The following is a 24,866-nucleotide window of genomic DNA, read 5'->3' as shown; positions in this document are numbered from 1 at the left end:
TGTGATGATTGACCTTTAACCACCACAACCATCTTCCTTTGTGCTAGGTATGACTCCAGCCAGTGGAGAGTTTTCCACCCTGATTCCCATTGACTTCAGTTTTACTAGGGCTCCTTGATGCCACACTCGGTCAAATGCTGCCTTGATGTCCAGGGCAGTTACTCTCACCTCACCTCTGGAATTCAGCTCCTTTGTCCATGTTTGGACCAAGGCTGTAATGAGGTCGGGAGGTGAGTGGTCTTGGCAGAACCCAAACTGGGCATCAGTGAGCAGGTTATTGGTGAGTAAGTGCCGCTTGATAGCACTGTCGATGACACTTTGCTGATGATTGAGAGTAGACTTGATGGGGCAGTAATTGGCCACGTTGGATTTGTCCTGCATTTTGTGGACAGGACATACCTGGGCAGTTTTTCACATTGTCGGATAGATGCCAGTGTTGTAGCTGTACTGGAACAGCTTGGCTAGAGGCACGGCTTGTTCTGGAGCACAAGTCTTCAGCATGACAGCCGGGATGTGGATGTTGTCGGGGCCCATAGCCTTTGCTGTACCCAGTGCGGTCAGCTGTTTCTTGATATCAGTTGGAGTGAATCGATGTATGAGGTTCTTGCTGCCTGTGTGGATGAGGGAATAGCCTGCAGGATGGATGAGAAAGCTGACCATGGCACCATGGTCCAGGAGGCCATTCAAGTAGGGGGAGTGAAAGGGACTGTAGTTGTGGTAGGGGACAGTATAGTCAGAGGGATAGATACTGTTCTCTGCAGCCGCGACCAAGAGTTCCGACGATTGTGTTACCTGCCCGGTGCCAGGGTTAAAGACATCTCCTAGCGGCTGGAGAAGAACTTGGAGTGGGAGGGGAGGATCCAGTTGTTGTCCGCGTAGGAACCAACGACATAGATAGAACTAGGAATGAGGTTCTGCTGAGAGAGTTTGAGGAGCTAGGATCCAAATTAAAAAGCAGAACCTCAAAGGTAATAATCGCTGGATTGTTACCTGAGCCACGCACAAATTGGCATAGGGACAAACAGATTAGAGGTTTAAATGCGTGGCTTAAAGAGTGGTGTGGGAGGAAGGGGTTTCGGTTCATGGGGCACTGGCACCAGCACTGGGGAAAGAGGGAGCTGTTCCGTTGGGATGGGCTCCAGTTAAACTGGGCTGGGACAAGTGTCCTGGTGAACTGAACAGCTAGGGCAGTAGACAGAGCTTTGAACTAATGATGGGGCGGGGGGGTGGTGGCGTTGGAGGATTCAGGAAAGAGTAAATTTAAAAGCAACGAGAGAAATGTTCAGGCTCGACAGCAGCGTAGAGTTTTGGGTAAAAATGGTCAGATGGGCAGAACAGTGACAAATGGAATTTAACCCTGAAAAGTGTGAGGTGATGCATTTTGGGAGGACTAACAAGGCAAGGGAATACACAATGAATGGTAGGATCTTAGGAAGGACAGAGGATCAGAGGGACCTTGGTGTGCATGTACATAGATCCCTGAAGGCAGCAGGACAGGTAGATAAGGTGGTTAAAAAGGCATATGGGATACTTGCCTTCATTAGCCGAGACATAGAATATAAGAGCAGGGAGGTTATGATGGAGCTGTACAAAACGCTAGTTAGGCCACAGCTGGAGTACTGTGTGCAGTTCTGGTCGCCACACTATAGGAAGGATGTGATTGCATTGGAGAGGGTGCAGAGGAGATTCACCAGGATGTTACCTGGGCTGGAGCGTTTCAGCTATGAAGAGAGACTGGACAGGCTGGGGTTCTTTTCCTTAGAGCAGAGAAGGCTGAGGGGCGACCTGATTGAGGTGTACAAAATTATGAGGTGCATAGATAGGGTAGATAGAAAGGAACTTTTCCCCTTAGTAGAGGGGTCAATAACCAGGGGGCATAGTTTCAAGGTAAGGGGCATGAGGTTCAGAGGGGATTTGAGGAAAAACTTTTTCACCAAGAGGGTGGTTGGAATCTGGAACTCACTGCCTGAAAGGGTGGTAGAGGCAGGAACCCTCACAACATTCAAGAAGCATTTAGATGAGCACTTGAAATGCCATTGCATACAAGGCTACGGACCAAGTGCTGGAAAATGGGATTAGAATAGACAGGGCTTGATGGCCAGCGCGGTCACGATGGGCCGAAGGGCCTCTTTCTGTGCTGTATAACTCTATGACTCTATGACACACGGCTAATTGTGCTTGTAGCTCACCAACCTTATTCACCACACTTTGTGCGTTTATGTACATGCATTCTAAACCCATTTTTGAATTTTTTGTAGTCTTTCTTGTTCTGCTCCTATCTAATGTGGTACTACTCTGCCTCCAGCACTACCTTCCCCTCCAGTACCATCCAACACACTCACTCTTCCATGCACCCCATTCCTCCCCTCCATGCCTACATGCTGCTGACCATCCCCCTCCCAAGCTAGTTTAAACCCTCCCCAACAGCACTAGCAAACCTCCCCACGAGAATGTTGGTCCTGGCTCTGTTGAGGTATAACCCGTCCGGCTTGTACATCTTCCCCAGAAATGGTTCCAATGCCTCAGGAATCTAAAGCCCTCTCTCCTGCACCATCTCTCTAGCCACACATTCATCTGTTCTATCCTCCTATTCCTGTGCTCACTAGCTCGTGGCACTGGGAGTAATTCGGAGATTACTACCTTTGATGTCCTGCTTTTTAATCTCTTTCCTAGCTCCCTATAGTCTGCCTGCAGGACCTCATCCCTCTTTCTGCCTATGTCGTTGGTACCGATATGGACAACGACCTCTGGCTGTTCACCCTCCCCCCTCAGAGTGTCCTGCAGCCGCTCAGTGACATCCTTGATCCTGGCACCAGGGAGGCAACATACCATCCTGGAGTCACGTCTGCGGCCGCAGAAACGCCTATCTGTTCCCCTAACCAATGAATCCCCTGTCACTATTGCTCTTCCAATCTTCTTCCCCCCTCCCCCCCCCCCCCGTGCAGCTGAGCCACCCGTGGTGCCGTGGCCTTGGCTCTGGCTGCTCTCCCCAGAGGAGCCATCACCCCCACCAGTTTCCAGAACTGTGAACCGGTTAGCGAGTGAGATGCACTCTGGGGATTCCTGCCCTACCTGCCTGGTCCTCCTTCTCTGTCTGGTGGTCACCCATTCCCTCTCTGCCTGCACATTCTGAGGCTGCAGGGTGACCACTTCTAGAAATGTGCTGTCCAAGTATTTCTCAGCCTCGCGGATGCACCACAGTGGCTCCAGCTGCCGCTCAGGCTCCGAAACCCGGAGCTCGAGTTGCTGCAGTTGGCGACACTTCCTGCACACGTGGTCGTCCAGACCGCAAGAAGCACCCAGGATATCCCACAGGGCCCAGGATGTGCAAATCACGGGACTGAGCTGCCCCGCCATGCCCCTATTTACCAGACTATGGAGGACATTTAGCAGAAATAAACTTAAAACTTAACAAGAAACACTCAACAGCTACCCACCAATCAGCACTTCCCTCGATTAGATAGTCTATGGACTACTTAGCAGAAATATATTGAGAACAGAACAAAACAAACTTGCCACAAATACTCGCCCGATACTCACCTCTCGGCTCCCTTGTGCCAGCGACACCTTTGAATTCTGACGTCACTCCCCCGTTGTGTCGCTTGCCGACTGTCTCCCTCATAAGTAGTCCGCTCGCTCGGACTCCCAGGTCTCTGCTCCACGCTGCCTTTATCCCCGGTCTCCGACTCCGTTCCTCCCGCAGGTCCGCTCGCTCAGACTCCCAGGTCTCTGCTCCGCGATGCCTTTATCTCCGGTCTCTGACTCCGTTCCTCCCGCAGGTCCGCTCACTCAGACTCCCAGGTCTCTGCTCCGCGCTGCCTTTATCTCCGGTCTCCGACTCCGTTCCTCCCGCAGGTCCGCTCGCTCAGACTCCCAGGTCTCTGCTCCGTGCTGCCTTTATCCCCGGTCTCTGACTCCGTTCCTCCCGCAGGTCCGCTCGCTCAGACTCCCAGGTCTCTGCTCCGTGCTGCCTTTATCCCAGGTCTCCGACTCCGTTCCTCCCGCAGGTCCGCTCACTCGGACTCCCAGGCCTCTGCTCCGCGCTGCCTTTATCCCCGGTCTCCGACTCCATTCCTCCCGTAGGTCCGCTCGCTCAGACACTGAATGTTGCATTGAGTGTTTCTGCTTCCACCACTTCCATCGGCAGCGAGTTCCAGGCCCTCACCACTCGCTGCGTAAAAAAGTTTTCCCTCACATCTCCCCTATATCTCTTGCCCTAATCCTTAAATAGAAACATAGAAAAATAGGAGCAGATAAGGCCATTCAGACCTTCGAGCCTGCTCCGCCATTCAGTATGATCATGGCTGATCCTCTATCTCAATACCATATTCCCGCTCTCTCCCCATACCCCTTGATGCCTTTAGTGTCTAGAAACCTATCTATCTCCTTCTTAAATATATTCATTGACTTGACCTCCACAGCCTACTGTGGTAGAGAATTCCACAGGCTCACCACCCTCTGAGTGAAGAAATTTCTCCTCATCTCAGTCCTAAATGTCCTACCCCGTATCCTGAGACTGTGACCCCTCGTTCTCGACCCCCCAGCCAGGGGAAACACCCTCCCTGCATTCAGTCTGTCTAGCCCTGTCAGAATTTTATACGTTTCAATGAGATCCCCTCTCATTCTTCTAAACTCTAGTGAATACAGGCCTAGTCGACCCAATCTCTCCTCATACGACAGTCCTGCCATCCCAGGAATCAGTCTGGTGAACTTTTGCTGCACTCCCTCCATGGCAAGCATATCCTTTCTTAGGTAAGGAGACCAAAACTGCACACAGTACTCCAGGTGTGGTCTCACCAAGGCCCTGTACAACTGTAGTAAGACATCCTTGCTCCTGTACTCAAATCCCCTTGCAATGAAATCTGTGTCCCCTAGTCCTTGTACCATCAACTAGTGGGAACAGCCTTTCCCCGTCTAGCCTATCCAAACCCGTCATAATCTTGTACACCTCTATCAAATCACCCCTCAACCTCCTTTGCTCTAATGAAAACAAATCCAGCTTCTCCAACCTGTCCTTGTAGCTAAGATCCCCCATCCCCGGAACCATTCTGGTAAATCTCCTCTGCACCTTCTCAAGGGCCTTCACATCCTTCCTAAAGTGTGGTGACCAGAACTGGACGCAATACTCCAGTTGTGGCCTAACCAGCGCTTTATAAAGGTTCAGCATAACTTCTCTACTTTTGTACTCAATACCTCTATTTATGAAGCCCAAGATCCCATATGCTTTGTTAACCACTCTCTCAATATGTCCTGCCACCTTCAGGGACCTATGCACATTAACTCCCAGGTCCCTCTGTCCCTGCACACTCTTTAAAACTGTGCCATTAAGTGTATATTGCCTCTCCCTGTTCCTTCTGCCAAAATGTATCACCTCACACTTCTCTGTATTAAATTCCATCTGCCACTTGTCTGCCCATTCTGCTAGCCTTTCTATGTCCTGTTGCAGTCGATTGGTATCATCCTCACTGTTTGCCACACCCCCAAGTTTGGTGTCATCGGCAAATTTAGAAATTCTACTCTGTATTCCAATATCCAGGTTATTTATATGTATCAAAAAAAGCAGTGGCCCCAGCACTGACTCTTGGGGAACACCACTGTCTACCATCCTCCAGTCTGAAAAACAGCCATTTACCACAACTCGCTGTTTTCTGTCCTTAAGCCAATTCCTTATCCAAGCTGCCACTGACCCACCTATTCCATGAGCCTCAATTTTGTTAACCAGCTTTCTGTGTGGTACTTTGTCAAACGCCTTCCGAAAATCCATGTAGACAACATCCACTGCATTCCCTTCATCGATCCTTCCTGTTACTTCATCAAAAAATTTAATTAGATTAGTCAAACACGGTCTGCCTTTTACAAATCCGTGTTGGCTCTCCTTAATTACCTTAAACTTTTCCAAGTGTCTGTTAATTTATTCCTTGATTATTGTTTCTAAAACTTTACAGACTGATACCTGGGATGGCAGGAATGACATATGGGGAGAGATTGGGTCGATTGGGCTTGTACTTGCTGGAGTTTAGAAGAATGAGAGGGGATCTCATTGAAACTTATAAAATTCTAACAGGACTAGACAGACTAGATGCAGGAAGGATGTTCCCGATGGTGGGGGAGTCCAGAACCAGGGGTCACAGTCTAAAGATAAGGGGTAAGCCATTTAGGACTGAGATGAGGAGGAATTTCTTCACCCAGAGAGTGGTGAACCTGTGGAATTCTCTACCACACAAGGCAGTAGAGGCCAATTCATTATTAAATATATTCAAGAAGGAGTTGGATATATTTCTTAAGGCTAAAGGGATCAAGGGATATGGGGAGAAAGCAGGGACAGGGTACTGAATTTGGATGATCAGCCATGATCTCATTGAAAGGCGGAGCAGGCTCGAGGGTCCGAATGGCCTACTCCTGCTCCTATCTTCAATGTTTCTATGTTTACCCACCACTGATGTTAAACTGACCGGCCTTAGTTACTAGGATTGTCCTTACACCCTTTCTTGAACAATGGTGTCACATTTGCCACTTTCCAATCCTCAGGCACCTCTCCCGCATCTAGGGAAATTGGAAAATTATGGCAAGCCCTTCCGCTATCTCCTCCCCCAATTCCCTTAGCAACCTGGGATGCAAGCCATCTGGACCAGGCGACGTATCCACTCTTTTTATTTGTTTGTGGGATGTGGGTGTCGCTGGCAAGGCCGGCATTTATTGCCCATCCCTAGTTGCCCTTGAGAAGGTGGTGGTGAGCCACCTTCTTGAACCGCTGCAGTCCGTGTGGTGAAGGTACTCCCACAGTGCTGTTAGGGAGGGAGTTCCAGGATTTTGACCCAGCGACGATGAAGGATCGGCCGATATATTTCTAAGTCAGGATGGTGTGTGACTTGGAGGGGAACTTGGAGGTGGTGGTGTTCCCATGCGCCTGCTGCCCTTGTCCTTCTAGGTGGAAGAGGTCGTGGGTTTGGGAGGTGCTGCTGAAGAAGCCTTGGCGAGTTGCTGCAGTGCATCTTGTAGATGGTACACACTGCAGCCACGGTACGCCGGTGGTGGAGGGAGTGAATGTTTAAGGTGGTAGATGGGGTGCCAATCAAGCGAGCTACTTTGTCCTGGGTGGTGTCGAGCTTCTTGAGTGTTGTTGGAGCTGCACTCATCCAGGCAAGTGGAGAGTATTCCATCACACTCCTGACTTGTGCCTTGTAGATGGTGGAAAGGCTTTGGGGAGTCAGGAGGTGAGACACTCACCGCAGAATACCCAGCCTCTGGCCTGCTCTTGTAGCCACAGTATTTATGTGGCTGGTCCAGTTAAGTTCCTGGTAAATGGTGACCCCCCAGGATGTTGATGGTGTGGGATTCGGCGATGGTAATGGCATTGAATGTCAAGATGGTTAGACTCTCGCTTGTTGGAGATAGTCATTGCCTGGCACTTCTGTGGCGCGAATGTTACCTGCCACTTATCAGCCCAAGCCTGAATGTCATCCAGGCCTTGTTGCATGTGGGCATGGACTGCTTCATTATCTGAGGAGTTGCGAATGGCACTGAACACTGTGCAGTCATCAGTGAACACCCCCATTTCTGCCCTTATGTTGGAGAGAAGGTCATTGATGAAGCAGCTGAAGATGGTTGGGCCTAGGACACTGCCCTGAGGAACTCCTTGAGCAGTGGTGCAAGGGAGAGGGATTTAAATTCTTGAGGCATTGGAACCAGTTCTTGGGGAGGAGTGACCTGTACCAAGGGGACGGTCTACACCTGAACTGTGAGGGAGCCGATGTCCTCGGGGTAATATTTTCTAGGGCGGTTCGGGAGGATTTAAACTAATTTGGCAGGGGGATGGGAACCTAGGTAGTGGAAAAGAGGGAAGTCATATGAAGTCAGAAATAGATGGTAGAAAGGTGAGAAGCAATAAGCAAAGGAGAGAAACACAAAGGGCCAAACTAATTCATAATGAGAGTGTGAAAAAAGCAAGCCTGAAGGCTTTGTATCTTAATGCTAGAAGCATTAGGAACAAGGTGGATGAATTAGTTGTGGAAATAGAGGTAAACAAGTATGATTTGATTGGGATTACAGAAACGTGGCTGCAGGGTGGGCAAGGCTGGGAACTTAACATCCAGGGATATACAATATTTAGGAAGGATCGGCAAAAAGGTAGGGGAGGTGGGGTAGCATTGCTGGTAAAGGAGGGGATTAATGCAATGGAAAGGAAGGATATTAACTCGGATGAAACGGAATCTGTATGGGTAGAAATGAGAAATAGCAAGGGGAGGAAAACGTTAGTGGGTGTGATATATAGGCCTCCAAATAGTAATATGGAGGTGAGGGAAGGCATAAAAAGGGAAATTAGAGAAGCGTGCGATAAGAGCACAGCTGTCATCATGGGTGATTTTAATTTACATATTGATTGGACTACCCAAATTAGTAAAAATTCTGAGGAGGAGGAATTCCTGGAATGTTTTCGGGACGGTTATCTGGACCAATATGTCGAGGAGCCGACTCGAGATCAGGCCATTTTAGACTGGGTATTGTGCAATGAGAAGGGACTTATCAACAATCTTCTTGTACGAGGCCCCTTGGGTCAGAGCGATCATAATATGATCGAGCTCTCAGTCGAGATGGAGAGTGAGGAAATTGAATCAGAGACTAAGGTCCAGAACTTAAATAAAGGGAATTACGAGGGTATGAGACGGGAATTGGGTAAGATTGATTGGGTGGTGTTTCTGGGGGGATTGACAGTGGATAGACAATGGCAAGCATTCAAAGATAGAATGGAAGAATTCCAGAACATGTTTATACCGGTTTGGCATAAAAATAAACCTAAAAAGGTGGCTCAACCGTGGATAACGAGGGAAATTAGGGACAGCATAAAATCAAAAAAAAGGGCATATCAACTGGCAAAAAAAAGCACCAGACCGGAAGATTGGGGGCAGTACAGGATACAGCAAAAGAGGACAAAGGGATTAATCAGGAAGGGGAAAATAGAATACGAAAGTAAACTTGCAGCAAACATAAAGACAGACTGCAAAAGCTTTTATCGGTATATCAGGAGGAAAAGACTGGTAAAATCCCAAGTCGGTCCCTTGCAGTCCGATTCGGGAGAATATATAATGGAGAATAAGGAAATGGCAGACCAATTAAACTCATACTTTGGTTCTGTATTCACAAAGGAGGACACAAATAACCTCCCAGGAATATCGGCAAACATAGGGACTAATGAGAGGGAGGAGCTGACAGAAATTAGTATCTCTAGGGATATGGTGTTGGGTAAGTTGAGGGGACTGAAGGCCGACAAATCCCCGGGGCCTGATAAACTACATCCTAGGGTACTTAAGGAGGTGGCCCTGGAGATAGCAGATGCTCTAAGGATCATCTTCCGGAACTCCATTGACTCGGGAACAGTACCCGTGGATTGGAGGGTAGCTAATGTTACCCCAATATTTAAAAAGGGGGGTAGAGAGAAAGCAGGGAATTATAGACCAGTAAGCCTTACATCGGTTGTGGGCAAAATGCTAGAGTCCATTATTAAGGATAAAATAGCGGAGCACTTGACAAATGGGGAAAGGATCGGACAGAGTCAACATGGATTTACAAAGGGTAAATCGTGTTTGACTAATCTGCTGGAATTTTTTGAGGAAGTAACTGGTAAAATAGATGGGGGAGAGCCAGTGGATGTGGTGTACCTTGACTTCCAGAAAGCCTTCGATAAGGTTCCACACAAAAGATTATCATGCAAAATTAAGGCTCATGGGATTGGGGGCAAAGTATTAACGTGGATAGAGAACTGGCTGGCGGATAGAAAACAGAGAGTTGGAATAAACGGCTCGTTTTCGGAGTGGCAGGCAGTGACCAGCGGGGTGCCGCAAGGATCTGTCCTGGGACCCCAGCTGTTCACAATATATATAAATGATCTGGATCAGGGAATTGGATGCAATATTTCCAAATTCGCTGACAACACTAAACTAGGAGGAGGGGTGGGCTCTGATGAGGATGTCAGGAGGCTACAGTGCGATTTGGACAGGTTGGGGGAATGGGCGGATACGTGGCAGATGCACTATAATGTGGATAAATGCGAGGTTATCCACTTTGGGGGTAAAAACAGGAGGGTAGATTATTATCTAAATGGCAATAGATTGGGAGATGGGGAAGTGCAGAGGGACCTGGGTGTTCTTGTGCACCAGTCACTGAAGGAGAGCATGCAGGTGCAACAGGCGATTAAGAAACCCGAGAAACCCCGGGGTCGGAGAGACTCGGCCGGGCCGGGACTGCACAGCCGAGCCGAGGGGCTGGGACCAGGGCAGAGGCCCGGAGAGCGAGCAAGCCCGGGGCCTGAAAACCGAGAAACTCCGGGATCGGAGAAACTCGAACAAACACCGGGCCGGACGGGGACTGCACAGCCGAGCCGAGGGGCTGGGACCAGGGCAGAAGCCCGGAGAGAGAGCAAGCCCGGAGCCTGAAACCCGAGAAACTCCGGGGTCGGAGAAACTCGGACAAACACCGGGCCGGGACGGGACTGCACAGCCGAGCCGAGGGGCTGGGACCAGAGCAGAAACAGCCTGAGACCGACGCGAGGAGAGAGAGGAAAACTCCGGGTCCGGAGGAAAAAAGCTATACCTAGATCTACCTAAATTTAGTTAACCTAGAAAAAGAACAACAAACCCGAAGAAAAAAAAAAAGAAAAAAAAAAAAAGGAATAGAAACCAGAGAGAAACGATAAACAACCCGAACCAGGAACCTGTGAGAGAGAGAGAGAGAAACTTTTAAGAGCAGCTATATCAAAGATGAACCCCTGAAAAACTCTCAATTTTGGACCTAAAAGTGGGATAAGGTGGAACACGACACAAAAAAGAGAAAAAAAGTTATCTACCTGAGACAAAACAAACGACTACAATGAGCAGGGAAATGAAATATCCTGAGCAATGCACAAAAAATAAAGCAAAGGAAAAACACAAGGACATAACACTAAAAAGTAACCCAGAGGTCCTCTACGTTGACTATACCACACACAAAGGGATTAAGACGAAGAACAACCTCATATTCTACACCGACTCCATTCCCTCATGGAAGGAGACTTTACAAAAATACTACGCATACGTCTCCAGCGAAGGTATTGGCAGTGGAGGCAGACTGAAAATATGTAAAGATGGAAATCTAGATAAAGATGACCCCCTGCTAACCATAAGCTACTACAACAAAAAAGGAAAGATCATGATACAGGGGAATGTAGAAAGTCTGGACTCCTTCGAAAAGGAATTCCCCCAGTTGAAAACTAAGGCAGACACAAATAGGACCAATGGACAGGAGGCAAAAGAGAATCGAACAGAGGATGATGAGAGCCAAGCGGAGGAAGAAGAAGAGAGTCCAGCAGAGACACACACCTCCCTGACCATCTCCACCCCCCCCACACCTCTCAACGCAAACAAACTGCTGAAAGAGAGTCTGTCCAAACTAGAACTCGAATTCAACGAATACAGAGAAACACAGACCAAGAACTGGACGGAGGAACTCAAACAGCTGAAAATGGAAAACGAGTCCACCATCCAAAATCTGAGCAAGACCGTAGAGGAACAAAGAAATAAGATCAAAGAACTCCATACCCAACTAAACAAAATGACGGAGGCCGTAGAAAGGCTCAGCAGGCAACACAAACCTCTTAAGGTCCAAAAAACAACACACACAAGGACACAGAACCCGTCGGATGCCACCCCACACGAGGACACACCGAAAGCCACAAACCCCGCTCCTGCCACACAGCTCACCACAGAAACCCAGCCAACAACCAGCCCTCAGTCGAGTCCTGCCCAGACTACCGCTACCCAGTCCTCACACACAGGGACGCAGAACCCGTCAGATGCCCCCCCACACGAGGACACACCGAAAGCCTCAAACCCCGCTCCTGCCACACAACATATCCCAGAAACCCAGCCAACAACCAGCCATCAGTCGAGTCCTGCCCAGACTACTGCTACCCAGTCTGAAAAACCAGCCCCTCAGGCGGTCCTGCTGACCGACTCCAACGGAAAGTTTCTGGACCCCCAGAGGCTGTTCCCAGGTCATCAAGTCCTGAAAAAATGGTGCAGCAACACAGAACATGCAATGAAGATCCTGAACAAAGAATCCCTTGGAAGCCCCAAATGGCTTGTGATCCACACAGGCACAAACGACCTACGCACCCTACGGGAAGGCACTGCTAGGGCGGTGAGCAGGATGGCGGAAAAGGCCAGCAAGGAATTCCCCGAGGCGCGGATCGTGATCTCCACACTACTGCCCAGAAAGGACACCCCAGCCTATATAATCCACAACACCAACAGGGAGATCGACACGAGATGTTCTGTCTTCCCCAACGTCTACCTGGCCCATCATCCAAACATCAACACAAGGGACCTCTATGACGAAATACATCTACTCAAACAGCGGATGTGGGTCTTTGCAAAAAACCTCATAAACACTGCCAAAAGACGCAGCCCTCCCACCCCCTCTACCATTGGGAGCCGTAACCCAAACAGGACCACCAATGTCCCCCACCCCCCTTTACAAAACCAACAACAGAACCGTGCTTTTATACCTGACCCAAGACCCCCCTCTAGACCACAGACTGTAGACCAAGAACTGAGAAAGATCATGACGATGCTGAACAGCCTGATAGAAAGCCGGAGAAATTATTAATATTGTTATTTATCATTATCATTATTGTTATCTTATCAGTATTATTACTACTATTAGATAGATATATGTGCATGCCTCATGAAATTTATACTAAATCATCATTTAGCATTATAGAAAATAGTGTTTCCACACTCATCCCACAAAATAGGTCCATTTTATTTCGTTTTATTGAACTATATAAATGCGTTCTTTCCACATAAGCTGCTGGAATATCCAGGGCCTCCGCTCCTCAACTTTTGGGATGAAGAGTACAGACCCTGAATTCCTAAAAGCTATAAAAGACATTGATATAATTGTGTTAACAGAAACATGGTGCCAAAAGGACATGCCGACCCACTGTCCCCCAATGTACCATGAAATTATTGTGCCTTCAGTAAAGAACATTAAGACACGCAAGGGCAGAACCTCCGGGGGAATCCTGGTGTGGTATAAAGGAGAACTGAACAAACACATCTCACCGATAAAACAGGGAAAATCACACGTATGGCTAAAATTAGATAAAAATATAGGAATAGCAAAAAACGATGTTTACTTATGTGCGATCTACATACCTCCAATAGAATCGCCATATTTTGAAGAGGAGATATTTGACACTCTCCACATGGAAATCAGCCATTTCCAGGCCCAAGGAAAGGTGCTACTATGTGGGGACCTAAATGCAAGGACAGGATGTGAACCTGACTTCATAGACCCACAGGGCAACAACCATGTGTTTGGCCAGACCCCTCTATATGTCACACCAGCCATCGCAAACCGAAACAACCTCGATTGTGAAATAAATAAAAGCGGTAGGGAGGTAGTGCAACTCTGCCGAGCCTTAGGCCTGTACATAGTTAACGGTAGGTTCAGAGGGGACTCCTTAGGGAGACTCACATATTCCTCAACTCTTGGGTCTAGTGTGGTGGATTATACAATCACTGACCTGGACCCCTGCGATATCAACGCATTCACTGTCAGGCAGCAATCCCCCCTCTCAGACCATAACCAAATAAATGTGTACCTTAAACTTTCTGCCCAAACTACAGACACAAAAAAGGAACCCAGTAAGCTACATAAAATAAACCAGACATACAGATGGGCCCCAGACAGTGGAGATAAATTCATCACAGCACTAAATTCACCTGATCTCACAAGTAAAATTTCAAAATTTAAAGAAAATCTATATGAGATCACCAGAGATGGGGTAAACATGGCCATAGAGGATATAAATATGATCTTTCATGAGGCAGCTGTAAAAGCCGACCTCGTGAAACAGAAGAGGAAGAGTCACAAAAGACAAAATAAAAATAAGAAATGGTTTGACCACGAATGCAAAAATGCCAGAAAAGACCTGAGAAAAATATCAAACCAAAAGCATCGCCAACCAAACAATCCGGACCTACGTACTAGATACAATGAAACCCTCAAAAGATATAAACACACCATTAGGAACAAAACACAAAACTATACCCACAAAATACTAGAAGAAATTGAAAACTCCACCAACCCAAAACAATTCTGGGAAATGTGGAATAACCTGAGTACAACACAATTGCAAGCATTACCAATCCAAGATGGCGACATCTGGAGAACACATTTTGAAAACCTCTACAAAGACATCCCAATAAACGAAACAAACCCAAGTCAACATCAGGTCACAGAAAAACTCCACACATTAGAAGCAACAATCAAAGACAACCAAAACCCTCTAGACTCCCCAATCACATGGAAAGAAATGGCCACAAAAACAAAATCTCTCCACCTAAAGAAAGCCTGTGGCCCAGACAACATCAAAAATGAAATGCTCAAGTTCAGCAATATGGAGATGCAGGGTGCGGTACTCAAATTATTCAACATCATATTACGTTCAGGCTGTTTTCCCGATATCTGGTGCCAAGGACTAATCTCCCCCATATATAAAAGCGGAAACAAATCAGACCCAAATAACTACCGCGGCATCTGTGTCAACAGTTGTCTAGGGAAGTTATTCTGCAGTATTCTAAATAGTAGATTACTTGATTTTCTTAACAAACATAATATCCTCAGAAAAAACCAAATAGGCTTTCTCCCAAAACGCCGCACCGCCGACCATATCTATACCCTTCACACCCTCATTGAAAAACATATACACCAAACAAAAAATGGGAAAATATTCGCCTGTTTCATCGACTTCAAGAAAGCCTTTGACTCTATATGGCACGAAGGGCTCTATTATAAACTTCTTCAATGTGGAATAGGGGGCAAAGTCTATGACCTTATTAAATCAATGTATCTGAAAAACAAATGCGGGGTCAAAATTGGAGACAAACGCACCGATTTCTTCACCCAGAGAAGAGGCGTCCGGCAGGGCTGCAATTTGAGCCCGACCCTGTTCAACATATACATAAATGAATTAGCAGACATGCTGGAGCAAAGCGAGTCACCAGGTCTCCGTCTCCTGGATGGAGAAGTGAAATCCCTGTTCTATGCGGACGACCTGGTTCTGCTGTCTCCCACAGAACAGGGATTACAGCAACAACTAGACCTACTCGACAAATACTGCCAAAATTGGGCTCTAACAGTAAATCTAAAGAAAACCAACATCATGATTTTTCAAAAAAGGCCCAGATGTCAGGAAAACAAATACCAGTTTACCCTCAATGATATCACTATAGGACACACTATGAGCTACACCTACCTTGGTCTAACTATTACAGCATCAGGGAGCTTCAGCATAGCAGTGAATGCACTAAAAGAAAAAGCCCGAAGAGCCCTATATGCAATAAAAAGAAAATTCTACAACATCCAAATCCCAATCAAAATCTGGCTCAAAATATTTGACAGCATAATCCTGCCCATTGCACTGTACGGTAGTGAAGTATGGGGCCCGCTAAATCACCAAAGCTACACTAAATGGGAAAAACATACAATAGAAGCCCTACATGCAGAATTCTGCCGAAGCATCCTTCGCACCCAAAGAAAAACGCCAACAAATGCATGCAGAGCCGAACTAGGCAGATACCCACTGATAATAAACATCCAAAAACGAGCACTAAACTTCCTAAATCACCTCAAATCTAGCTCCCCAGACACCCTTCATTTCAAAGCCTTTCAGACCCAAGAGCTAAACCCAGAAAAGAGTCCCCTGAGTCAGCTGCTACGGAAACTAAGTACTCAGCCGGACCCTGACCAGCCCCAGACCAACACAGCCGTCCAAACACCAATCCGAGTGAACCAAATCATTAAAAAATGCAAAGAAACCTACCTGGAACATTGGAACAAAATAACCGAAAGCCAAAGCAGATTAGAATGTTACCGGGCCCTAAAAAGAGAATATAAACTGGCAGACTACCTCACGACCATCAGAGACACAAAACAGAGACAGACCCTCACCAGGTACAGACTAAGCGACCACCAACTGGAAATTGAAAAAGGCAGATACAAGAAATCCTGGCAGCCTAGAGAGAATAGAATATGCGATCAATGTCTGGCTGGCGAGGTTGAAACAGAAATGCATTTCCTCCTAAAATGCGAAAAATTCAACACATCAAGAAACATATTATTCAACAAGCTAAGCCAAACAACCCCAGATTTCAAGGAATTGGATGATCTGTCAAAATTGAGATTAGTCCTAGGAGAAGGAGACAGACCATACCTTGGGGCCAAATATGTAACAACATGTCACAACCTGAGGACTGTTTAAAATTAAGACTGTTTAAAATTAATATTGAACGTACCAAATGAAGTACAAAGACTGTTTAAAATTAATATTGTTTAAAAGTAATATTGTATGTACCCAACAAATGTCAAATCGATTGACACCTACAGAATGTTGGAAAACTGTACCTTTTTGCTATGTAAGCTTTGGCAATATGGTTCTCTGTAAACTTTCATGCCAATAAAGCATTTTAATTGGAATTGGAATTGGAATTGGTATGTTGGCCTTCATATCAAGGGGGTTCGAGTATAGGAATAGGGATACCTTACTACAGCTGTACAAGGTGCTGGTGAGACCGCATCTGGAGTATTGTGTACAGTTTTGGTCGCCCCATCTGCGGAAGGATGTTCTTGCCATGGAAAGAGTGCAGCGGCGATTCACCAGGCTGATACCTGGAATGGCGGGAATGACCTACGAGGAGAGATTGAATAGTTTGGGCTTGTACTCACTGGAGTTTAGAAGATTGAGAGGGGATCTCATCGAAACATATAAAATTATGGCAGGCCTGGACAGGCTGAATTCAGAGAGAATGTTTCCAATGGCAGGGGAGCACAGAACCAGGGGCCACAGTCTAAAAATAGCGGGCAAATCATTTAAAACAGAGATGAGGAAGAATTTCTTCACTCAAAGAGTGGTGAGCCTGTGGAATTCCCTGCCACAGAGGGCTGTGAAGGCTAATTCAATAAATATTTTCAAGAGAGAATTGGATATATTTCTGAAGGCTAAGGGGATTAAGGGTTACGGAGAAAAGGCGGGGACGGGGTACTGAACTGGTAAGATCAGCTAAGATCTCAGACGAAGATCAGCCATGATCTCATTGAATGGCGGAGCAGGCTCGAAGGGCCGAATGGCCTACTCCTGTTCCTATCTCTATGTTTCTATGTCCTGGGGCTGTGATAATTGACCTTCAACCACCACAACCATCTTCCTTTGTGCTAGGTATGACTCCAACCAGTGGAGAGTTTCCCCCCCTGATTCCCATTGACTTCAGTTTTACTAGGGCTCCTTGATGCCACACTCGGTCAAATTCTGCCTTGATGTCAAGGGCAGTCACTCTCACCTCACCTCTGGAATTCAGCTCCTTTGTCCATGTTTGGACCAAGGCTGTAATGAGGTCGGGTGCAGAGTGGTTTTGGCGGAACCCAAACTGGGCATCAGTGAGCAGGTTATTGTTGTGTAAGTGCCACTTGATAGCACTGTCGATGACACCTTCCATCACTTTGCTGATGATTGAGAGTAGACTGATGGGGCGGTAATTGGCCGGATTGGATTTGTCCTGCTTTTTGTGGACAGGACATACTTGGACAGTTTTCCACATTGTCGGATAGATGCCAGTGTTGTAGCTGTACTGGAACAACTTGGCTAGAGGCACGGCTAGTTCTGGAGCACAAGTCTTCAGCACGATAGCCGGGATGTTGTCAGGGCCCATAGCGTTTGCTGTATCCAGTGCGCTCAGCCGTTTCCTGATATCACGTGGAGTGAATCGAATTGGCTGAAGATTGGCTTCTGTGATGGTGGGTGGTGGGTACCTCAGGAGTAGGCCGATATGGATCATCCACTTGGCACTTCTGGCTGAAGATGGTTGCAAATGCTTCAGCCTTGTCTTTTGCACTCACGTGCTGGGCTCCACCATCATTGAGGATGGGGATATTCATGGAGCCTCCTCCCGTTAGTTGTTTAATGGTCCACCACCATTCACGACTGGATGTGGCAGGACTGCAGAGCTTTGATCTGATCCGTTGATTGTGGGATCGCTTAGCCCTGTCTATAGCATGCTGCTTCCACTTTTTAGCATGCATGCAGTCCTGTGTTGCAGCTTCCCCAGGTTGGCACCTCATTTTTAGATACACCTGGTGCTGCTCCTGGCATGCTCTTCTACACTCCTTATTGAACCAGGGTTGGTCCCCTGGCTTGATGGTAATGGTAGAGTGAGGGATATGCCGGGCCATGAGGTTACAGATTGTGGTGGAATACAATTCTGCTGCTGCTGATGGCCCACAGTGCCTCATGGATGCCCAGTTTTGAGCTGCAAGATCTGTTCTGAATCTATCCCATTTAGCATGGTGGTAGTGCCACACAACACGATGGAGGGTGTCCTCAGTGTGAAGACGGGACTTCGTCTCCACAATGACTGTGCGGTGGTCACTGCTACCAATACTGTCATGGACAGATGCATCTGCGACAGGTAGATTGGCGAGGACGAGGTCAAGTAGGTTTTTCCCTCGTGTTGGTTCTCTCACCACCTGTCGCAGGCCCAGACTGGCAGTTATGTCCTTCAGGACTCGGCCAGCTCGGTCAGTAGTGCTGCTACCGAGCCACTCTTGGTGATGGACATTGAAGTCCCCCACCCAGAGTACATTCTGTGCCCTTGCTACTCTCAGTGCTTCTTCCAAGTGGTGTTCAACATGGAGGAGTACTGATTCATCAGCTGAGGGAGGGCGGTAGGTGGTAATCAGCAGGAGGTTTCCTTGCCCACGCTTGACCTGAATCCATGAGACTTCATGAGGTCCGGAGTCAATGTTGAGGACTCCCAGGGCCACTCCTTCCCGACTGTATACCACTGTGCCGCCACCCCTGGTGGGTCTGTCCTGCCAGCGGGACAGGACATACCCAGGGATGGTGATGGAGGAGTTTGGGACATTGGCTGGTCCGTCCGGCTTCATTCTTATTATGTTTCGTAGCGGTTTGTTACGACTGAGTGCCTCGCTCGGCCATTTCAGAGGGCAGTTAAGAGTCAACCACATTGCTGTGGGTCTGGAGTCACATATAGGCCCAGACCGGGTAAGGACGGCAGACTTCCTTCCCTAAAGGACATTAGTGAACCAGATGGGTTTTTATGACAATCCGATAGTTTCATGGTCACCATTACTGATACTAGCTTTTTATTCCAAATTTATTTAATGAACTGAATTTAAATTCCCAGCTGCCGTGGTGGGATTTGAACTCACAGTCTCTGGATCATTAGTCCAGGCCCCTGGATTACTAGCCCAGTGACATCACCACTACATCTGGCACTGTGTCTGAGGGTCTCGGTCTGGCACTGTGTCTGAGGGTCTCGGTCTGGCACTGTGTCTGAGGGTCTCGGTCTGGCACTGTGTCTGAGGGTCACAGTCTCACACTGTTTCTGAGGGTCTCGGTCTGGCACTGTGTCTGAGGGTCACAGTCTCACACTGTGTCTGAGGGTCACAGTCTCACACTGTGTCTGAGGGTCACAGTCTCACACTGTGTCTGAGGGTCTCGGTCTGGCACTGTGTCTGAGGGTCTCGGTCTGGCACTGTGTCTGAGGGTCACAGTCTCACACTGTGTCTGAGGGTCTCGGTCTGGCACTGTGTCTGAGGGTCACAGTCTCACACTGTGTCTGAGGGTCTCGGTCTGGCACTGTGTCTGAGGGTCTCGGTCTGGCACTGTGTCTGAGGGTCTCGGTCTGGCACTGTGTCTGAGGGTCTCGGTCTGGCACTGTGTCTGAGGGTGTCAGTCTGGCATTGTGTCTGAGGGTCACAGTCTCACACTGTGTCTGAGGGTCTCAGTCTGGCACTGTGTCTGAGGGTGTCGGTCTGGCACTGTTTCTGAGGGTCTCGGTCTGGCACTGTTTCTGAGGGTCACAGTCTCACACTGTGTCTGAGGGTCTCGGTCTGGCACTGTGTCTGAGGGTGTCAGTCTGGCATTGTGTCTGAGGGTCACAGTCTCACACTGTGTCTGAGGGTCTCGGTCTGGCACTGTGTCTGAGGGTCTCGGTCTGGCACTGTGTCTGAGGGTCTCGGTCTGGCACTGTGTCTGAGGGTGTCAGTCTGGCATTGTGTCTGAGGGTCACAGTCTCACACTGTTTCTGAGGGTCTCGGTCTGGCATTGTGTCTGAGGGTCTCGGTCTGGCACTGTGTCTGAGGGTCTCGGTCTGGCATTGTGTCTGAGGGTCTCGGTCTGGCACTGTGTCTGAGGGTCTCGGTCTGGCACTGTGTCTGAGGGTCACAGTCTCACACTGTTTCTGAGGGTCTCGGTCTGGCATTGTGTCTGAGGGTCTCGGTCTGGCATTGTGTCTGAGGGTCTCGGTCTGGCATTGTGTCTGAGGGTCACAGTCTCACACTGTGTCTGAGGGTGTCGGTCTGGCACTGTGTCTGAGGGTCTCGGTCTGGCACTCTGTCTGAGGGTCTCGGTCTGGCACTCTGTCTGAGGGCCTCGGTCTGGCACTCTGTCTGAGGGCCTCGGTCTGGCACTCTGTCTGAGGGCCTCGGTCTGGCACTCTGTCTGAGGGTGTCGGTCTGGCACTGTTTCTGAGGGTGTCGGTCTGGCACTGTGTCTGAGGGTCTCGGTCTGGCACTGTGTCTGAGGGTCTCGGTCTGGCACTGTGTCTGAGGGTGTCGGTCTGGCACTGTGTCTGAGGGTGTCGGTCTGGCACTGTGTCTGAGGGTCTCGGTCTGGCACTGTGTCTGAGGGTCTCGGTCTGGCACTGTGTCTGAGGGTCTCGGTCTGGCATTGTGTCTGAGGGTCACAGTCTCACACTGTGTCTGAGGGTGTCGGTCTGGCACTGTGTCTGAGGGTCTCGGTCTGGCACTGTGTCTGAGGGTGTCGGTCTGGCACTGTGTCTGAGGGTGTCGGTCTGGCACTGTGTCTGAGGGTCTCGGTCTGGCACTGTGTCTGAGGGTCTCGGTCTGGCACTGTGTCTGAGGGTGTCGGTCTGGCACTGTGTCTGAAGGTCTTGGTCTGGCATTGTGTCTGAGGGTCTCAGTCTGGCACTGTGTCTGAGGGCCTCGGTCTGGCACTCTGTCTGAGGGTCACAGTCTGGCACTCTGTCTGAGGGTCACAGTCTGGCACTCTGTCTGAGGGTGTCGGTCTGGCACTCTGTCTGAGGGTCACAGTCTGGCACTCTGTCTGAGGGTGTCGGTCTGGCACTCTGTCCGAGGGCCTCGGTCTGGCACTCTGTCTGAGGGTCACAGTCTGGCACTCTGTCTGAGGGCCTCGGTCTGGCACTCTGTCTGAGGGTGTTGGTCTGGCACTCTGTCTGAGGGTGTCGGTCTGGCACTCTGTCTGAGGGTGTCGGTCTGGTACTCTGTCCGAGGGCCTCGGTCTGGCACTGTGTCTGAGGGTCTTGTCTCACACTGTATGTTGTTTACTCCGCAGGGCGGTCTTCTCCTATGATGGTGGCACCAATGATCTGAAGCTGTTGGAGTGTGGAGGTGAGACTGAGCGATGGGGACATCTCCCGTGATTCCAGCCCAGGGTGGGCTGTATCTGCCCAGTGCGGTGCGAGCGATCCAGCAGACTCACTGGTGGTGCTCCAACTCAAGGTTTCTGACCGCAAGCTGCTGGTCACACTCGGGCACACTCGCTCACACTCGGGCTGAAGGGTTCTTGGGATTGACAGTGCAGGAGGTGGGTCACTCGCTCGCACTCGGGCTGAAGGGTTCTTGGGATTGACGGTACAGGAGGTGGGTCACTCGCTCGCACTCGGGCTGAAGGGTTCTTGGGATTGACGGTACAGGAGGTGGGTCACTCGCCCGCACTCGGGCTGAAGGGTTCTTGGGATTGACAGTGCAGGAGGTGGGTCACTCGCTCACACTCGGGCTGAAGGGTTCTTGGGATTGACAGTGCAGGAGGTGGGTCACTCGCTCGCACTCGGGCTGAAGGGTTCTTGGGATTGACAGTGCAGGAGGTGGGTCACTCGCTCACACTCGGGCTGAAGGGTTCTTGGGATTGACAGTGCAGGAGGTGGGTCACTCGCTCACACTCGGGCTGAAGGGTTCTTGGGATTGACAGTGCAGGAGGTGGGTCACTCGCTCACACTCGGGCTGAAGGGTTCTTGGGATTGACAGTGCAGGAGGTGGGTCACTCGCTCACACTCGGGCTGAAGGGTTCTTGGGATTGACAGTGCAGGAGGTGGGTCACTCGCTCACACTCGGGCTGAAGGGTTCTTGGGATTGACAGTGCAGGAGGTGGGTCACTCGCTCGCACTCGGGCTGAAGGGTTCTTGGGATTGACAGTGCAGGAGGTGGGTCACTCGCTCACACTCGGGCTGAAGGGTTCTTGGGATTGACAGTGCAGGAGGTGGGTCACTCGCTCGCACTCGGGCTGAAGGGTTCTTGGGATTGACGGTACAGGAGGTGGGTCACTCGCTCGCACTCGGGCTGAAGGGTTCTTGGGATTGACAGTGCAGGAGGTGGGTCACTCGCTCGCACTCGGGCTGAAGGGTTCTTGGGATTGACAGTGCAGGAGGTGGGTCACTCGCTCACACTCGGGCTGAAGGGTTCTTGGGATTGACAGTGCAGGAGGTGGGTCACTCGCTCACACTCGGGCTGAAGGGTTCTTGGGATTGACAGTGCAGGAGGTGGGTCACTCGCTCACACTCGGGCTGAAGGGTTCTTGGGATTGACAGTGCAGGAGGTGGGTCACTCGCTCACACTCGGGCTGAAGGGTTCTTGGGATTGACAGTGCAGGAGGTGGGTCACTCGCTCACACTCGGGCTGAAGGGTTCTTGGGATTGACAGTGCAGGAGGTGGGTCACTCGCTCACACTCGGGCTGAAGGGTTCTTGGGATTGACAGTGCAGGAGGTGGGTCACTCGCTCACACTCGGGCTGAAGGGTTCTTGGGATTGACAGTGCAGGAGGTGGGTCACTCGCTCGCACTCGGGCTGAAGGGTTCTTGGGATTGACGGTACAGGAGGTGGGTCACTCGCTCGCACTCGGGCTGAAGGGTTCTTGGGATTGACGGTACAGGAGGTGGGTCACTCGCCCGCACTCGGGCTGAAGGGTTCTTGGGATTGACAGTGCAGGAGGTGGGTCACTCGCTCACACTCGGGCTGAAGGGTTCTTGGGATTGACAGTGCAGGAGGTGGGTCACTCGCTCGCACTCGGGCTGAAGGGTTCTTGGGATTGACAGTGCAGGAGGTGGGTCACTCGCTCACACTCGGGCTGAAGGGTTCTTGGGATTGACAGTGCAGGAGGTGGGTCACTCGCTCGCACTCGGGCTGAAGGGTTCTTGGGATTGACAGTGCAGGAGGTGGGTCACTCGCTCACACTCGGGCTGAAGGGTTCTTGGGATTGACGGTACAGGAGGTGGGTCACTCGCTCGCACTCGGGCTGAAGGGTTCTTGGGATTGACAGTGCAGGAGGTGGGTCACTCGCTCACACTCGGGCTGAAGGGTTCTTGGGATTGACAGTGCAGGAGGTGGGTCACTCGCTCACACTCGGGCTGAAGGGTTCTTGGGATTGACAGTGCAGGAGGTGGGTCACTCGCTCACACTCGGGCTGAAGGGTTCTTGGGATTGACAGTGCAGGAGGTGGGTCACTCGCTCGCACTCGGGCTGAAGGGTTCTTGGGATTGACAGTGCAGGAGGTGGGTCACTCGCTCACACTCGGGCTGAAGGGTTCGTGGGATTGACGGTACAGGAGGTGGGTCACTCGCTCGCACTCGGGCTGAAGGGTTCTTGGGATTGACAGTGCAGGAGGTGGGTCACTCGCTCGCACTCGGGCTGAAGGGTTCTTGGGATTGACAGTGCAGGAGGTGGGTCACTCGCTCACACTCGGGCTGAAGGGTTCTTGGGATTGACAGTGCAGGAGGTGGGTCACTCGCTCACACTCGGGCTGAAGGGTTCTTGGGATTGATGGTGCAGGAGGTGGGTCACTCGCCCGCACTCGGGCTGAAGGGTTCTTGGGATTGACGGTGCAGGAGGTGGGTCACTCGCTCACACTCGGGCTGAAGGGTTCTTGGGATTGATGGTACAGGAGGTGGGTCACTCGCCCGCACTCGGGCTGAAGGGTTCTTGGGATTGACAGTGCAGGAGGTGGGTCACTCGCTCACACTCGGGCTGAAGGGTTCTTGGGATTGACAGTGCAGGAGGTGGGTCACTCGCTCACACTTGGGCTGAAGGGTTCTTGGGATTGACAGTGCAGGAGGTGGGTCACTCGCTCGCACTCGGGCTGAAGGGTTCTTGGGATTGACAGTGCAGGAGGTGGGTCACTCGCTCGCACTCGGGCTGAAGGGTTCTTGGGATTGATGGTGCAGGAGGTGGGTCACTCGCTCACACTCGGGCTGAAGGGTTCTTGGGATTGACGGTACAGGAGGTGGGTCACTCGCTCACACTCGGGCTGAAGGGTTCTTGGGATTGACAGTGCAGGAGGTGGGTCACTCGCTCACACTCGGGCTGAAGGGTTCTTGGGATTGATGGTGCAGGAGGTGGGTCACTCGCCCGCACTCGGGCTGAAGGGTTCTTGGGATTGACAGTGCAGGAGGTGGGTCACTCGCTCACACTCGGGCTGAAGGGTTCTTGGGATTGACGGTACAGGAGGTGGGTCACTCGCTCACACTCGGGCTGAAGGGTTCTTGGGATTGACGGTACAGGAGGTGGGTCACTTGCTCACACTCGGGCTGAAGGGTTCTTGGGATTGACAGTACAGGAGGTGGGTCATTCGCTCACACTCGGGCTGAAGGGTTCTTGGGATTGACGGTACAGGAGGTGGGTCACTCGCTCGCACTCGGGCTGAAGGGTTCTTGGGATTGATGGTGCAGGAGGTGGGTCACTTGCTCGCACTCGGGCTGAAGGGTTCTTGGGATTGACGG

General features: G+C 50.1%; 1 protein-coding gene across 5 annotated transcripts in view; it reads left to right on the top strand.

The window, feature by feature from the left end:
- LOC147123861 (drebrin-like) overlaps positions 1 to 24,866 on the top strand; it is a 254,232-nt gene that overhangs the window by 3,067 nt on the left and 226,299 nt on the right. For all 5 annotated transcript variants that reach the window (XM_085976437.1, XM_085976439.1, XM_085976435.1 and 2 more), the window contains exon 2: positions 21,431 to 21,486. In XM_085976437.1, coding sequence (XP_085832563.1) covers positions 21,431 to 21,486 — 56 coding nt within the window. The remainder of the gene's footprint in view (positions 1 to 21,430; positions 21,487 to 24,866) is intronic.

This window comes from Somniosus microcephalus, chromosome 2 (assembly GCF_052327205.1).
Source record: "Somniosus microcephalus isolate GS21.2 chromosome 2, FLI_Smic_1.0, whole genome shotgun sequence".
NCBI lineage: Eukaryota > Metazoa > Chordata > Chondrichthyes > Squaliformes > Somniosidae > Somniosus > Somniosus microcephalus.
Note: the sequence above shows the minus strand (reverse complement) of the source record. Positions and strands in the feature narration are given on the sequence as shown.